This window comes from Mustelus asterias, chromosome 31 (assembly GCF_964213995.1).
Source record: "Mustelus asterias chromosome 31, sMusAst1.hap1.1, whole genome shotgun sequence".
NCBI lineage: Eukaryota > Metazoa > Chordata > Chondrichthyes > Carcharhiniformes > Triakidae > Mustelus > Mustelus asterias.
Genome location: NC_135831.1, coordinates 4,191,655 through 4,208,840, shown reverse-complemented (window position 1 = coordinate 4,208,840; position 17,186 = coordinate 4,191,655). Strand labels below are relative to the sequence as shown.

General features: G+C 50.8%; 1 protein-coding gene across 3 annotated transcripts in view; it reads right to left on the bottom strand.

The window, feature by feature from the left end:
* Nucleotides 1-14,528, bottom strand: part of trappc14 (trafficking protein particle complex subunit 14) — an 88,989-nt gene extending 74,461 nt beyond the window's left edge. For 2 of the 3 annotated variants that reach the window (XM_078200837.1, XM_078200838.1), the window contains exon 1: nt 13,983-14,522. In XM_078200837.1, coding sequence (XP_078056963.1) covers nt 13,983-14,522 — 540 coding nt within the window. Of the gene's footprint in view, nt 1-13,982 lie in introns of all 3 variants that reach the window. The other variant, XM_078200840.1, reaches the window with a different exon arrangement.
* Nucleotides 14,529-17,186: the final 2,658 nt, after the last annotated feature.

Sequence of the window (17,186 nt, the reverse complement as noted above, 5' to 3'; positions counted from 1 at the left end):
AGAAGGGAGAAGGAAAGGAGAGAGTGCGGAATGTAGTGTTATAGTCATAGCGAGGGTGTAGAGAAAGATCAACTTAATATAAAGTCCGTTCGAAAGTCTGGTGGCAGCAGGGAAGAAGCTGTTCTTGAGTCTGTTGGTCCGTGACCTCAGACTTTTGTACCGTTTTCCCGAAGGGTGAAGAGAGTGTGTCCGGGGTGCGTGAGGTCCTTGATTATTCTGGCTGCTTTGCCGAGGCAGCGGGAAGTGTAGACAGAGTCAATGGATGGGAGGCTGGTTTGCGTGATGGACTGGGCTACGTTCACAACCCTTTGTGTAGTTTCTTGCGATCTTGGTCAGAGCACTTGGAAATATAATCGGCCATTCCTTCACTGTGGCTGGGGTCAAAATGCTGGAACACTCTCCCCAAAAGCACGGTGGGTGTACCTACACCACATGGGCTGCAGCAGTTCAAGGCGGCTTTATTTCTTTCCCCAGTTGGTCGTGTTCCTTTAATTCACAAATCCTGACCGTGACACAATGCACTAAAATGACTTGTTTCCAGTCCCCACGACTCGGGGAGTGGAGAGAGAATGGGGATGTGGTAGTGATTTCACTGTGGGTTGACCACATCTATGGCTCAAGATGGCTCTGGAGCATGGCAACTCTCTGCGAGCTATATGTGTATGATTTCAGTACATGTGACAACAGGCGCTACAACAACGAATGAACAGACAGCGCGTGACAATCACCAGGCAGGAGTGTTCCCTTCCACTCGGGGAACACTTTAGCAGCCAAGGGCATTCAGCCTTGTACCTCAGTACATGTGACAATAGTAACTCAAATCAAAATGGTGACTCATACCAACATGCAAAACAGGAGCAGGAGTAGGTCATTCGGCCCCTCGAGTCTGTCCCACCATTCAACAAGATCGTGGTTCATTTGTTTGTGTTTCTAAGTGTCGCTGTGAGCGAGAGCGAGGTGTGCGTGTGAGACTGTCTGCATGCGAGCGTGTGCATGAGAGTGATTTCTTCCCCCGAAACCACGATAACCTTCGATTCTCTTGCCTCACAAAAACCCATCGACTTCAGCCTTAAAAATATTCGGTGACCCCGCTTTCCCCCCCCGCCCCCTGCCTTCTGAGGCAGAGTTCCAAAGCCGCACAATCCTCAGAAAAGAAATTCTCCTCACCTCGGTCCTAAAGGGGCGACCCCCTAATTTTAAAACCGTGCCCCCTCGTTCTGGACGTCCACATCTCAATACTTGCCACCATCTCGAGGGCGATTAGCCACGGGCAGCAAATGCTGGTCTTGCTCGCGACACTCGGCGTCACAGGAATGGATACACAAAACGAAAAGGGATCAGATTCCCCTCCCTCCCGAACCGCGAGAGAGAAAATAAAAGTCACATTTTATCCCATTTTCCTCGGCCCGGTTAATTTTCACCTTCCGTTCGTCACTCTTTGGTTAACTAGGAAATGATCAAACCAGACTGTGGGCTTTTGAACAGGCTGCGTTGAAAGTGTGCGTGTGTGTACAATGTTATCTATTTAAGGGATTTGCTTTTAATCTTTGGTCTGGCTTTACTGCTGAATGAATGAATGATTAAAGGCCGTTTAATCTGGAGACCTGGCTCACTGTGTTTAGAGAAATGCTGATCCGGGTTCAGCTGTCAAGTTGAAAATGTTCCTGTGATTAAGACCACTGGGGGCTGACTGCTCACCCCATAGGGGACTGGGAATCCACCGTGAGACAGTTCTGCGCGTGTGAGCTAGCGCCCACTGCCGACCTCAGTTAAACACCCTCCGCACAATAACGCAAACCCCACAGCGTAACTGTCCACTGAAGCAAATAGTCTGTACCCTCAACGGCCTCGAGCTTCCCCTCTCTGTAATCTCCTCCAACACTGCAAGATCATAATGTTCCTCCAACTCTGGCCTCTTGCCTCTTCACACCAGCCTTCCGCTGTCTCAACTCTGAAATCCTCCACAACTATTTTTGCTACTTTGCCACTCCCTCTTCTCCTTTACGAGCCTGCTTAAAACCAACTTGCATTCACCATAAGATATAGGAAGAAGTCTCACAAAACCAGGTTAAAGTCCAATATGTTTATTTGATCACGAGCTTTCGGAGTCTTATGCGACTCGGCCAACGGTCTACCTGATAACGCTGCAGGAAAAGATGTCCCGAGGCATGGTACATTGGGGAGACCATGCAGACGCTACGACAATGGATGAACAGACACCACTCAACAATCACCAGGCAGGAGTGTTCCCTTCCTGTCGGGGAACACTTCAGCAGTCACGGGCATTCAGCCTCCGATCTTCAGGTTAAGCGTTCTCCAAGGCGGCCTTCAAGAGACACGATAATGCAGATTCGCTGAGCAGAGACTGATAGCAAAGTTGCGCACACGAGGACACGCATTTTACCTTGCTAATCCCTTAATCTACACACTAAAGGGCAATTTAGCATGGCCAATCCACCTAACCCGCACATCTTTGGACACTAAGGGGCAATTTAGCATGGCCAATCCATCTAACCTGCACATCTTTGGACACCAAGGGGCAATTTAGCATGGCCAATCCATATAACCTTCACATCTTTGGAATGGGGAAGGAAACCAGAGCACCCGGAGGAAACCCACACAGACACGGGGAGAACATGCAATTTCCACACAGACAGTGACCCGAGGCCAGAATCGAACCCAGGTCCCCGGCGCTGTGAGGCAGCAGTGCTAACCACTGTGCCACCATGCCGCCCCAATCTTGGGCTTGATCTTAGCTAAAAGGCCGAGAAGGGAACGGTTAGGCTGGCACGGTGGCACAGTGGTTAGGACTGCTGCCTCACAGCGCCAGGGACCCGGGTTTGATTCCCGGGCTTGGGTCACTGTCTGTGTGGAGTTTGCACCTTCTCCCCGTGTCTGCGTGGGTTTCCTCCGGGTGCTCAAGTTTCTTCCCACAGTCCAAAGATGTGCAGGTTAGGTGCATTGGCCATGCTAAATTGCCCCTTAGTGTCAGGGGAACTAGCTAGGGTAAATGCATGGGGTTATGGGGCTAGGGCCTGGGTGGGATTGTGGTTGGTGCAGACTTGATGGGCTGAATGGCCTCCTTGTGCACTGTAGGGATTCTATGGATCATGCCCAAGTAACCATCCAATCAATGCACGTACTTCATTGGTCCATTTACCCACACACGGCTCTGGTGTGAGGATGTTCGGACGCTCAAAGACTTCTGATTGATAGAGGACCACACGCCAAACGAGAATCAGAAGATACACAAAAAAGCGAAGAGTCCCGACTGAAAACCCTGCTGCTTGCAAAGTGGAAGCATGAGGCAAATCTGCAGGAAAGCAAGGACGAGAGGCAACAGCTCTGAGATGATGCCACTGGAAGGCAGCTTCGGATGATGAAACGGTGTGCCAGACTGCAGAGCTGACTTAACAACAGCCCCTTGCCAGAGTCCAAGATACCCAAAGCACTTTGCAACCTGAACTACTTTGGAAGTGGAGTTGCTGTTATGAGACCTGGCAGCCAATCTGAGCCACGTAGTGGTCGACTGACTCACACCGCACTCCCTTTCTCAGTATTTGAAAAACGTTTGATTGGTGTTTTGTTTGCACTTCAGCCTCGCCCTCCTGATCTACAGGCACCCGGTACAGAGGGGAGGGTAAGGAAGGTGAAGGACCTCCTCGTGAACCTGGGCCTGGCAAAGCTTGCCACAAACAAGTGCAGGAAGCGGGCGACTGAGGGAGTCGTCCGACCTAGCTGTCTGCCCCTCTACCACATTCGCGGCCGGGTATTCCTGGCAAGGGAGCATGCGGTGTCCACGGGCGCCGTTGGACAGTAAGGGGCAATTTAGCATGGCCAATCCACCTGACCTGCACACCGTTGGGACACGAAGGGGCAACTTAGCATGGCCAATCCACCTAACCTGCACACCTTTGGACACTAAGGGGCAATTTAGCATGGCCAATCCACCTAACCTGCACACCTTTGGACACTAAGGGGCAATTTAGCATCGCCAATCCACCTAACCCACACATCTTTGGAGTGTGGGGAGAAAGCAGAGCACCCGGAGGAAACCCACGCAGACACGGGGGGGAAAACATGCAAACTCCACACAGATAGTCACCAGAGGCCAGAATCAAACCCGGGTCCCTGGCGCCGTGAGGCATGTCCTTTGGGCACTGAGTGTATTATAGGCCCTTTTAATCACCTTTTGGTTTGATGTTTTAAACTTCATTTCTGCTTTGTGTTTCAGGTGGCTCCACCCCAAAGGGCTGCCCTCCTTGCGTTGTCCTTCAGTTTGCTTACTTTAGTTTTTAATTGTTTTACCAAAGAAAGATTGGCATCAAAACTATGCACAGCAAGATCCCACAGTTGCTTCTTCAGTGGGACTTGAACCCGCAAGAATGAGGGAGCAGCCAAACTATCTTTGCAGGAACCGGGACATGGCGGGCGTTACGGGAGATCTCCAAACATGCAGATTCGGAGACTTGGCCCTCTCGGACAACCCCACCGTTCAATTAGATCATGGCTGATCTGCTTGTGGCCTCAGTTTCCCCATTCCTGCTCGCCCGTAGGTGTGTGCCAGGAATGCTGACACTCCAAACACTCAATTAAATTCTCAGCAGCACAAGTAAAGACACGTCCACACGGCAAGAAAAGTTTAGCTCAAGTTAACACCCTGAGCGACGCACAGAGAACCTGCAGCGGTTAAAATGCTGAGCACTGCAGCTCTGACAGAACAGCTCCAGTTTCTATTCCCATCCATTAACTTCAATTCCTCTCACAAATGATTTCCCTCAGAGGCCTTGGCCAGTGCTACGATGGAAGTCTTTCTTTTAATGGAAGCAGGCTGGAGAATACTCTTGTCAACGGCAAACGAGATTCACATAATCAATTGCGAGGGAAGGTGCAAGAGGCAAGGCCTCGGGAACGTTAAAAGATAGCAGCTCAGCAAGAAAATCCAATTTTCAATTCCTCTGCATTTATAATTCCATTAACGGTTTATCGATTCTGCGCTCTCGTTAATGTAGCAATTCAGTGAAATTCCTTCCTTTTCCAACCCTGAGCCTCGCGAGCCTTCATCTCACAGACACTGCCCCTATGGACATGTTCATTCATGGTTGAGGCAAACGCTGTTGTAAAGCTCCTACTTCCTGCCCCACTCCGCAGACACAAAGATAAATCTGAACCTGCTCCATATCCTCAACGGCCTTTAGCAAAGCTCAGCCCAACAATGCTCAGATAGTCACTTGTTAATTTAGATCATCATAGGACCCCGATAGTGCAGAGGGAGGCCTTTTGGCCCATCAAGCCTGCACCAACAACAATCCCACCCAGTTTAAATTTATTTTAGTGTCACAAGTCGGCTTGCTTTAAAACGGCAATGAAGTTACTGTGAAAGTCCCCGAGTCGCCACACTCCGGCACCTGTTCGGGTAACAACTGAGGGAGAATTTAGCACGGCCTATGCACCCTAACCAGCACGTCTTGGCAGGAAACTGGAGCACCCAGAGGAAACCCACGCAGACAGAGAAAGTGTGCAGACTCCGCACAGACAGTGGCCCAAGCTGGGAGTCGAACCCGGGTCCCTGGCGCTGTGAGGCAGCAGTGCTAACCCACTGTGCCACCCCAGGGACCCAGGCCGTGTCTCCACAACCCCATATATTTACCCTGACACCAAGGGGAAATTTAGCATGGCCAATCCACCTAACCCACACATCTTTGGAGTGTGGGAAGAAACCAGAGCACCCGGAGGAAACCCACGCAGACACGGGGAGAACGTGCAAACCCTGCACAGACAGTGACCCAAGCCGTGAATTGAACCCGGGTCCCTGGCGCTGTGAGGGAGCAGTGCTGACCATGCATATTGCCAGTGTGAAGCCAGGTGTGTAGGCCGTACACCGCAACGACCGGCCGGTCAAATCAAACAGCGTGTTCCCTTGGTTTTTGTACAGACCCTACTCAAAGCCAAACAAAATGTCTAGTATCAGATATGATTCCAATATGGTTGGGCAGCACTTGCTGAATAACCCAGAGTGCACTAAACAACTGATTAAAGGTCGTCAGTCGAATCATAACGTGGCTGATTCACACTTGCCAGAAGCGACATGTGCAGAGGCCCAGTCTCTGCAATGAAAGGAACGTGGTCAAGCCCTCCACCTTTTTCATAGAAACATAGAAGATAGGAGCAGGAGGAGGCCATTCAGCCCTTCGAGCCTGCTCCGCCATTCTTCACCATCTTGGCTGATCATCCAACTCAATAGCCTAATCCTGCTTTCCCCCCATAACCTTTGATCCCATTCACCCCAAGTGCTATATCCAGCCGCCTCTCGAATACATTCAATGTTTTGGCATCAACTACTTCCTGTGGTGATGAATTCCACAGGCTCGCCACTCTTTGGATGAAGAAATGTCTCCTCGCCTCCGTCCTAAATTTCGCCTCTCCCTGGAGATCACATGGTCTGGAATGGGGGGGGTGAGGGTGAGTTAATAGGTTGTGATGAACAAAGCATCGTAGCTGTGAGGGACAGCTCGGTGGATAGGATATTAGGATGTAGATAGGCTGGAAAATTGGGCAGGGATCCTGGATTCAATCCTGGACCGGGGAGCGGCGCGGGCTTGGAGGGCCGAAGGGCCTGTTCCTGTGCTGTATTGTTCTTTGTTCTTTGTCTACCCCGAATCCTCAGACTGTGATGCCCTGGTTCTGGACTCCCCCACCATCGGGAACATCCTCCCTCCATCTACCCTGTCTAGTCCTGTTAGAATTTTATAAGTCTCGATGAGATTCCCCCCCCCCCCTCATTCGTCTGAACTCCAGCGAAAACAATCCTAACCTAGTCAATCGCTCCTCATACATCAGTCCCGCCATCCCCAGATTCAGCCTTCGAATTACCCGGGAGCTTGGGGAGGCTAAAGTCCTGCACTGCTTTCTCCATGGCAACCGAGATTGATCAAAGTTGACTTGCCAACCAATCGGCGCTCGTTTATGTAGCATAACTCGCTGTGATTGTTTGAAATTTGGCACTCTTGTGTTTGTCCTGATGAACGCGAAGCGACCAACTTCAACGAAAAGTCTCTTTTCCCAGCAATAATGAATGCTCAGAAGCTGCATTTTAACAGAGTGCGGGAGGCCTTTCAGCCCATCGAATCTGCTGGTGCTCGCTCTCCACCCGGCACCACCGAATCCTATTTCCCCGGACCTTTTCTCAGACCTGACAAGGGTGGCACAGTGGGCATAGTCCAGGTGGGTTAGCACTGCTGCCTCACAGCTCCAGGGACCCAGGTTCGATTCCCGGCTTGGGTCACCGTCTATGCGGAGTCTGCACGTTCTCCCCGTGGGTTCCCTCCGGGTGCTCCTGTTTCCTCCCACAGTCCAAAAGACGTGCTGGTTAGGGTGCGTTGGCTGTGCTAAATTCTCCCTCAGTGTTACCCGAACAGGCGCCGGAGTGTGGCAACTAGGGGGATTTTCACAGTAACTTCATTGCAGTGTTAATGTAAGCCTACTTGTGACACGAATAAAAAGGCTACATCTGTGTAGAGAGACTGAACAGGCGGGGTTATTTTCTCTGGAAAAGAGAAGGATGATGGATGTCTTTAAAATTTCCAAGGGGTTGGATAGGGTAGATGCGGAAAAGGTGTTTCCACTTCTGGGAAAGATCAGAACTAAAGGACATCAGTATAAGGGGGTTCACCGAGTACAAAAGCTTCTCCTGAATTCCTGATTGGATTTATTAGTGACTACCTGGATAGGCACATGGAGCACACCAGGATGATAGGGAGTGGGATAGCTTGATCTTGGTTTCAGATAAAGCTCGGCACAACATCGTGGGCCGAAGGGCCTGTTCTGTGCTGTACTGTTCTATGTTCTATGTACCTTATACTGATGGCCCCTAATTCTGGACTCGACCCCACTAGTGGAAAAAACAGCCGGATGTTTCTGGCCATTCATGCCGGTGGAATCTTCCAGTCCCGGCGACAGCGCACCTCCCGCCGCGGGTTTCACAGCAGCGAGGGGTGCACCTGATGGGAAATCCCGTCGACAATGGCGGGTCCAGAAGAACCTGCCACCGGCCAACAGAGGGCCGCCTCCCGCCGCTGAGGAACACGTGGCGGATTACGCGGTGAATCCCGCCCTTTAACATTTTAAATAGCGTCACGGAGATATACAGCACGGAAACAGGCCCTTCGGCCCAACTCGTCCATGCCGACCAGGTTTCCTGAACTGAACTAGTCCCGTATGCGTTTAATCCATATCCCTGTAAACCTTTCCCCACCCACGTAATGTCCAAATGTCTTTTCAATGCTGTAACTGTAGCCGCCTCACCACCGCCTCTGGCAGCTCATTCCAGACGCGCCCCACCCTCTGTGTGAAAAGGTTGTCCCTCAGGTTCCTTTTAAATCTTTCCCCTCTCACCTTAAACTTCAGCCCTCTAGTTTTGGACTCCTCCCTACCCTTTCCAGTTTAACAACATCCTTCCTCTAACAGGGTGACCAGAATTGTACACAGTACCCCAAATGTGGCCTTACTAATGTCTTGTAGTCTTAATATAACGTCCCAACTCCTGTGCTCAATGCTCTGACCGATGAAGGCAAGTGTGCCAAACGCCTTCACCACCCTATCTACCTGTGACGCCACTTTCAAGGAACTATGTACCTGCCACCACCCCCCCAGGTCTCTGTTCGACAACACAGTAAGAGTTTTAACAACACCAGATTAAAGTCCAACAGGTTTATTTGGTAGCAAATGCCATTAGCTTTCGGAGCCCTGCTCCTTCGTCAGATGGGTTAGGGTTAGGGTCTTCCACTCCATCTGACGAAGGAGCAGCGCTCCGAAAGCTAATGGCATTTGCTACCAAATAAACCTGTTGGACTTTGACCTGTTGTTGTTAAAACTCTTACTGTGTTTACCCCAGTCCAACGCCGGCATCTCCACATCATTTCGACAACACTCCCCAGGGCCCTACCATTAACTGTGTAAGTCCTGCCCTGGTTTGACTGACCAAAATGCCACACCTCGCATTTATCTGAATTAAACTCCATCTGCCCATTCCTTGGCCCAGTTGATCAAGATCCCGTTGTAGTCTTCGATAACCTCCTTCACGGTCCACTACACCACCAATTTTAGTGTCATCCGCAAACTTGCTCACCAGGCCTCCTATATCAAATCACCTCTCAGCCCTCTCTTTCCTACTGAAGGGGGTCCCAGACTTTTTGTCTTTCCTGATAAATGGAAGCTGGAGAAAATGTCCGAAAAGGTGAAATCCAAAAGAGAGACAGCGAGAGGGAATCAACTGAAGAAACAGGAGCAGGGTAAACTCGCCAAGCAACCCCACTGTGCTGTACTGCTGCCAACGCAATGACTATGGCAAGCCCTGTTCTTAAACATGTTGTCTTTGCAAATACAATTTGGGACGGATTTCAAGTCCCATGACCAGGATGCAGGATGAGCACACAGAATCCCTACAGTGCAGAAGGAGGCCATTCAGCCTGTCCCAATTCTCCAACAGAGCATCTTACCCATGCCCCCACAGCCTTAACCCCATACATTTACCCCACTAATCCCCCTAACCTAAACATCTTTTGACACTAAGGGGCAATTTAGCATGGCCAATTCACCTAAGCCGCACATCTTTGGACATTAATGAGCAATTTAGCATGGCCAATCAAAGAACAAAGAAAATTACAGCACAGGAACAGGCCCTTCGGCCCTCCAAGCCAAATCCACCTAACCCGCACACCTTTGGGCACTAAGGGGCAATTTAGCATAGCCAATCCACCTAACCCACGCACCTTTGGGCACCAAGGGGCAATTTAGCATAGCCAATCCACCTAACCCACACACCTTTGGACACTAAGGGGCAATTTAGCATGGCCAATTCACCTAAGCCGCACATCTTTGGACACTAAGGAGCAATTTAGCATGGCCAATCAAAGAACAAAGAAAATTACAGCACAGGAACAGGCCCTTCGGCCCTCCAAGCCAAATCCACCTAACCCGCACACCTTTGGGCACTAAGGGGCAATTTAGCATAGCCAATCCACCTAACCCACACACCTTTGGGCACCAAGGGGCAATTTAGCATAGCCAATCCACCTAACCCACACACCTTTGGACATTAGAAACATAGAAAAACTACAGCACAAAACAGGCCCTTCGGCCCCGCAAGTTGTGCCGAACATATCCCTACCTTTTAGGCCTACCTATAACCCTCCATCCTATTAAGGGGCAATTTAACAAGGCCAATCCACCTGACCTGCACAGGAGAGCACTGGAAATATTGAACTGAGTCAGTTAGTGGCTTCAGAGTGAACAAGTGCTTCAGGCATGAAGCAAAATTGATGGTATCTTAACAGATGAGCAAGTGCAAGAAGGTAGAAACATCTAGTGGGGGGGGGGGGGGGGAGGGGGGGAGGGGGGGGTCAACATGAAGGACGATCTGTAACCTAACTCTACTGCCCCACACCCCCTAACAAAAATGCACCATCTCAGCTTTCAATAAAACAATTGACTTAGCATTAATTACTGCGTGCGGAACAGAGTTCCAAACATCAACCACCCTCTGCGTGAAGTGTTTGCAAACTGCACTCCAAGTCAGTGGGCTGCTCCTTCACAGAGCTAGCACAGGCACCAAAAGGGGCAGAACGGTCTCCTACAGCGCCGTATCATGAGGTGGCAAGGGACTAAATGGTGCAGTGAGAAAAGGAACCTAGCATTTGTGCAACGTGTCACTCTGTTCTCACTGTGCTCTTTATGACTTAATTAATTACTCTTAAGTTGATAAACAAGACGGGGAAATGTGCACACACCTCCACATCACCAAACACAAGTGAACAAAAAGCAGCAAGTGATCAGTGCAGGGTGCTGGTCGACAGAGGAACGTTTGCCAAGGTGCTGGAGAAGTCTCAGCCCTTATTTAGATACCGCAGATAATGCCCCCCTCGGAGCAGTTTTAAATTTTTGATTTGATTTATTATTGCCACATGTATTGGGATGCAGTGAAAAGTATTGTTTCTTGCGCGCTATACAAAGCATACCGTTCATAGAGCACATAGAGATAGATGGGACTCTGATTTAATGTGCTGTGCAAAAGGTTCATCTCCAAAATTAGAAAGCCAAACTGTCAGCCCCTGCTTTGTCCTCGGGTCTAAAATGGGGTTCGAATCCACAAGCATTGAAATCAGAGCCATAAATGTGACCAGCCAAACCAACCAAAAGGGCGGCATGGTGGCACAGTGGTTAGCACGGCTGCTTCACAGCGCCAGGGACCCGGGTTCGATTCCCGGCTTGGGTCACTGTGTCTGCGCAGAGTTTGCACATTCTCCCCCGTGTCTGCGTGGGTTTCCTCCAGGTGCTCCGGTTTCCTCCCACAGTCCAAAGATGTGCGGGTTAGGTGGATTGGCCGTGCTAAATTGCCCCTTAGCATCCAAAGATGTGTAGGTTAGGTGGATTGGTCGTGCTAAATTGCCCCTTCGTGTAGGCGAGGGAGATTAGTGGGACAAATACATGGGGCTACGAGGATAAGGCCTGGGTGGGATGCTCTGTCGGAGAGTCGCTGCTGACCCGATGGGCTGCACTATCGTGATTCTACGAAACAAACTGGTACTGGTGCAGAAGGGATTTAAATACACAGCAGGTCACTTGAAGGCAGCTGTACTCTTAACCTTCACGTCCTAACCACTCCAATGCCTTGCATTATATAATGTAGCAAAACTATCCCGAGGGATTACACAAGCGCATTTGAAAGTTACACAAGAACAAGTGACCAAAAGCTTGGGAGGTTTTAAGGAATGTCTTGAAGGAGGACAGACAGAGACGGAGACAGAGACAGCTGGAGGCACGACCACCAATGACAGCGATGGGAATCAGAGACGCTCAAGAGGCCAGAATCAGGGGAGCATAGAGATCTTAAAAGTTGACAAAGGTAATTTGGGGGGGGTGGGGGGGTGATTGCCACATTCTCCCCCTCATCCAAACTGGAGCAAGAATAGCCGGTTGCAACAGTGGAAAGGGTAGTGACTGACCACGATGGGTAATTACAGACCCCAAGTCTGAATGAACATCTTACTCCAGCACACCGAGATTAAAGAATAGGGAAGCAGACACTGCAGATACTCAAATGCAATGACCCCCTCCGCCCTCCCCCACGCCTTCATTTTACACTGTGAGGTGTCAGGATGATAATAGCTGAAAACAGATGCACAATGCCAACAAAATAAGGCAACAGACTTTGATTTGTGATAACATTACATCAACAAGGAACACAACTCTCAACAATTAGGAACCTAAGGCAGCACAGGGAACTATCCCCAAGGGTTACCACCACAGAGCGTAAACCAGGAAGTGGTGTAGACCCCAGTGAATATCATTATACTTGTCAACAAATACATTTACTCAGGCAAAAATCAACAACTTAAAGCTGCATTTGAAATCACAAAATTGTGAATAACCTTCATGGACACCCACCTGCCAACAGTCTAGTCAGAATTCGGTAATATCAAAGCACAAAGTTCTTAAACTGGAGACAAGCTCCTGTAATATCAATACAGCTGCGTCACCACCACGCAGTCACTTTCAATCCACCATAACCGCCATCATAGAATCCCTAGAAAGAGGCCATTCGGCCCTTCGAGTCTGCACTGACAACAATCCCACCCAGGCCCTATCCCCCATAACCCCATGTATTTAACAGCCCAATCCCCCGTAGGGCAATTTAGCATGGCCAATGCACCCTAACCAGCACGTCTTTTGAACTGTGGAAGGAAACTGGAGCACCCGGAGGAAACCCACGCAGACACGGGGAGAACGTGCAAACTCCACACAGACAGCGACCCAAGCCGGGAATTGAACCCGGATCCCTGGCACTGTGAGGCAGCAGTGTTAACCACTGTGCCATGCCGCCCCAATGACAGGCTTGGCAGCAACATGCACCAACCGTGAGCCTTCAGCACAGCGTCAACCAGCTGGCACACCACGCTCTAGCCAACACACCCAGTTGTCACAGCCCACCCCGCCCAATAACTCCAGCATCCAGTTCCCTCTCCACCCAATACATCCCTCCTCACTACCCAATGCACCCAGATAGCACAGCACCTCGGGCAATAAGCCCAGCTGCCACCTCCTTACTGCCCAATGCACCCAGATGGCACCCTCAACATCCAAGGAACCCAGAGGGGCACCCTCCCCGCCCAAGGAACCCAGAGGGGCACCCTCCCCGCCCAAGACACCCAGATGGCACCCTCAACATCCAAGAAACCCAGAGGGGCACCCTCCCCTCCCCATCCAATGCACCCAGAGGGGCACCCTCCCCTCCCCATCCAATGCACCCAGAGGGGCACCCTCCCCGCCCAATGCACCCAGAGGGCACCCTCCCCGCCCAATGCACCCAGAGGGCACCCTCCCCGCCCAATGCACCCAGAGGGCACCCTCCCCGCCCAATGCACCCAGAGGGCACCCTCCCCGCCCAATGCACCCAGAGGGCACCCTCCCCGCCCAATGCACCCAGAGGGCACCCTCCCCGCCCAATGCACCCAGAGGGCACCCTCCCCGCCCAATGCACCCAGAGGGCACCCTCCCCGCCCAATGCACCCAGAGGGCACCCTCCCCGCCCAATGCACCCAGAGGGGCACCCTCCCCGCCCAATGCACCCAGAGGGGCACCCTCCCCGCCCAATGCACCCAGAGGGGCACCCTCCCCGCCCAATGCACCCAGAGGGGCACCCTCCCCGCCCAATGCACCCAGAGGGGCACCCTCCCCGCCCAATGCACCCAGAGGGGCACCCTCCCCGCCCAATGCACCCAGAGGGGCACCCTCCCCGCCCAATGCACCCAGAGGGGCACCCTCCCCGCCCAATGCACCCAGAGGGGCACCCTCCCCGCCCAATGCACCCAGAGGGGCACCCTCCCCGCCCAATGCACCCAGAGGGGCACCCTCCCCGCCCAATGCACCCAGAGGGGCACCCTCCCCGCCCAGCTGGATGGCACACTCCCCACCCCCGGGCTCACCTGGCTCCTGCAGCCGCCCTCCTTGCCCGCCGCCGCCCCGCCTCCGTGTGTGAGCAGCGGGCGGCACTCCCGGAATCCGCCGGGCTCCCGCCTCCTCCGGCGCTGCTGCTGCTGCTCGGCCGGGAGGAGGAAGCCGGGTCCCCGGGGGAGGTGGCGATCCCCTCCTTCCTCCCCCTCGGGGCCCGCGGCGGCTCCGGCACCGGCGGCCTCCCCTGACCCGAGCAGCACCTCCACCACCTCCTCCCCCCCGTCCAGCAGCTCCTCCTCCGGGGCCTGGGCCGGCTGCTGGAGGCCGGGGCACACGCTGGCCAGGGCGGAGAGGGAGGCGGAGAGCTGGGGCCAGCCGGCCCGGGCCTGCGCCTGAGCCTGGGCCTCGCCCTCAGCCGGCGGCGAGTCCCGGGCCCGGCAGCGCACCACCAGCACGAAGCGCACCGTCTCGCCCAGGTAGAGCTGCTGGCGGCGGGGCAGGCTGCGGTAGCGCCGGTAATCCGGCACCGGGCCGGCCGGGAAGTACATCAGGTACTCGCAGCGGGACTCCATTCGCGCACCGAGCCTGCCTGCCTGGAGACAGGGGCGCTCAGCCGCGCGCCGAACGCATCCACCCGCCCCTCACCATGGCAACGGCCCGCTGGAGGACCGGGGCCCCGGCGCTGGAGGACCACAACCAGGCGCGACCAAGCGATCGCCGAGCCAGCAACCCAGCCCGCCCAACGGCAGCAAGTTGTCTTCCCAACTGTCTCCCGGGCTGGCCTGGAGAATGGCAAAGATAATCTCCAACACAATCTCTCCAATTAGCTCCAGAGATTGAGTTTAATATTTATATAGAATTTAATTTAGATATTATTGAAGTGTAATCTCCAACACAATCTCTCCAATCACTTCCAGAGATTGAGTTTAATATTTATATCTAATTTAATTTAGATATTATTGAAGATTAAATCTCCAACACAATCTCTCCATTTGCTTACAGAGATTGAGTTTAATATTTATATATAATTTACTTTATATATTATTGAAGAGTAATCTCCAACACAATCTCTCCAATTACCTCCAGATTGAGTTTAATATTTATATAGAATTTAATTTAGATATTTTTGAAGATTAATCTCCAACACAATCTCTCCAATTACCTCCAGATTGAGTTTAATATTTATATTTTATTTAATTTAGATATTATTGAAGTGTAATCTCCAACACAATCTCTCCAATTACCTCCAGAGACTGAGTTTAATAATTATATATAATTTAATTTAGATATTATTGAAGATTAATCTCCAACACAATATCTCCAATTACCTCCAGATTGAGTTTAATATTTATATTTTATTTAATTTAGATATTATTGAAGTGTAATCTCCAACACAATCTCTCCAATTACTTCCAGAGATTGAGTTTACATAGAACATGGAACATAGAACAGTACAGCACAGCCCAGGCCCTTCGTCCCTCGATGTTGTGCCGAGCTTTGTCCAAGATCAAGCTATCCCACTCCCTATCATTCTGGTGTGCTCCATGTGCCTATCCAATAACCGCTTGAAACTTCCTAAAGTGTCCGACTCCACTATCACAGCAGGCAGTCCATTCCACACCCCAACCACTCTCTGAGTAAAGAACCTACCTCGGACATCCCTCCTATATCTCCCACCATGAACCTTTTAGTTACGCCCCCTGGTAACAGCTACATCCACCCGAGGAAATAGTCTCTGAACGTCCACTCTATCTATCTCCCTCATCATCTTATAAACTTCTATTAAGTCGCCTCTCAACCTCCTCTGCTCTAAAGAGAAAAGCCCCAGCTCCCTCAACCTTTCCTCATAAGACCTACCCACCAAACCAGGCAGCATCCTGGTAAATCTCCTCTGCACTCTCTCCAATGCTTCCACATCCTTCTTATAGTGAGGTGACCAGAACTGCACACACTATTCCAAATGTGGTCTCACCAAGGTCCTGTACAGTTGCATCATAACCCCACGGCTCTTAAACTCAAACCCCCTGTTAATAAACGCTAACACACTATAGGCTTTCTTCACGGCTCTATCCACTTGAGTGGCAACCTTCAGAGATCTGTGGACATGAACCCCAAGATCTCTCTGTTCCTCCAAATTCCTCAGAACCCTACCTTTGACCCTGTAATCTGCATTCAAATTCGTCCTACCAAAATGAATCACCTTGCATTTATTAGGGTTAAACTCCATCTGCCATTTTTCGGCCCAGCTCTGCATCCTATCTATGTCTCTTTGCAGCCTCCAACAGCCCTCCACCTCATCCACTACTCCACCAATCTTGGTGTCATCAGCAAATTGACTGATCCACCCTTCAGCCCCCTCCTCTAAGTCATTTATAAAAATCACAAATAGCAGAGGACCCAGCACTGATCCTTGTGGTACACCGCTGGTAATTGGTCTCCAGTCTGAAAATTTTCCATCCACCACCACCCTCCGTCTTCTATGAGATAACCAGTTACTTATCCAATCGGCCAACTTTCCCTCTATCCCACACCTCCTTACTTCATGAGATGACCATGGGGGACCTTATCAAACGCCTTACTAAAATCCATGTATATGACATCAACTGCCCTACCTTCATCAACACACTTAGTTACCTACTCAAAAAATTCAATCAAATTTGTGAGGCAAATTAAACTCAATCCAGAGATTGAGTTTAATATTTATATATAATTTAATTTAGATATTATTGAAGATTAATCTCCAACACAATCTCTCAATTTATTTATAGGGATTGAATTTAATTTATATATAATCTAGAATTTAATCTATAAATCATTGAAAATTAATCTCCAGCACACTAACGGAATTATTCATACATAGATTGAATTTTATTTATATGTATTGAACTGATTTATAAATATTTGAAGATTAGTTTACAGCACACTCACTGCATTTCGAATTTAATTCAATTCAGGGCGGCACGGTAGGACAGTGGTTAGCACTGCTGCCTCACAGCACCAGGGAGCTGGGTTCAAGTCCTGGCTCAGGTCACTGTCTGTGCGGGGTCTGCATATTTTCCACCGTATCTGCGTGGGTTTTCTCCGGATGCTCCAGTTACCTCCCATTGTCCAACGATGTGCGGGTTAGGTGAGTTGGCCCTGCTAAATTGCCCCTTAGTGTCCAAAGTGTGCGGGTTATTTGGATTAGCCATACTAAATTGCCCCTTAGTGTCCAAAGATGTGCAGGTTCGGTGGAT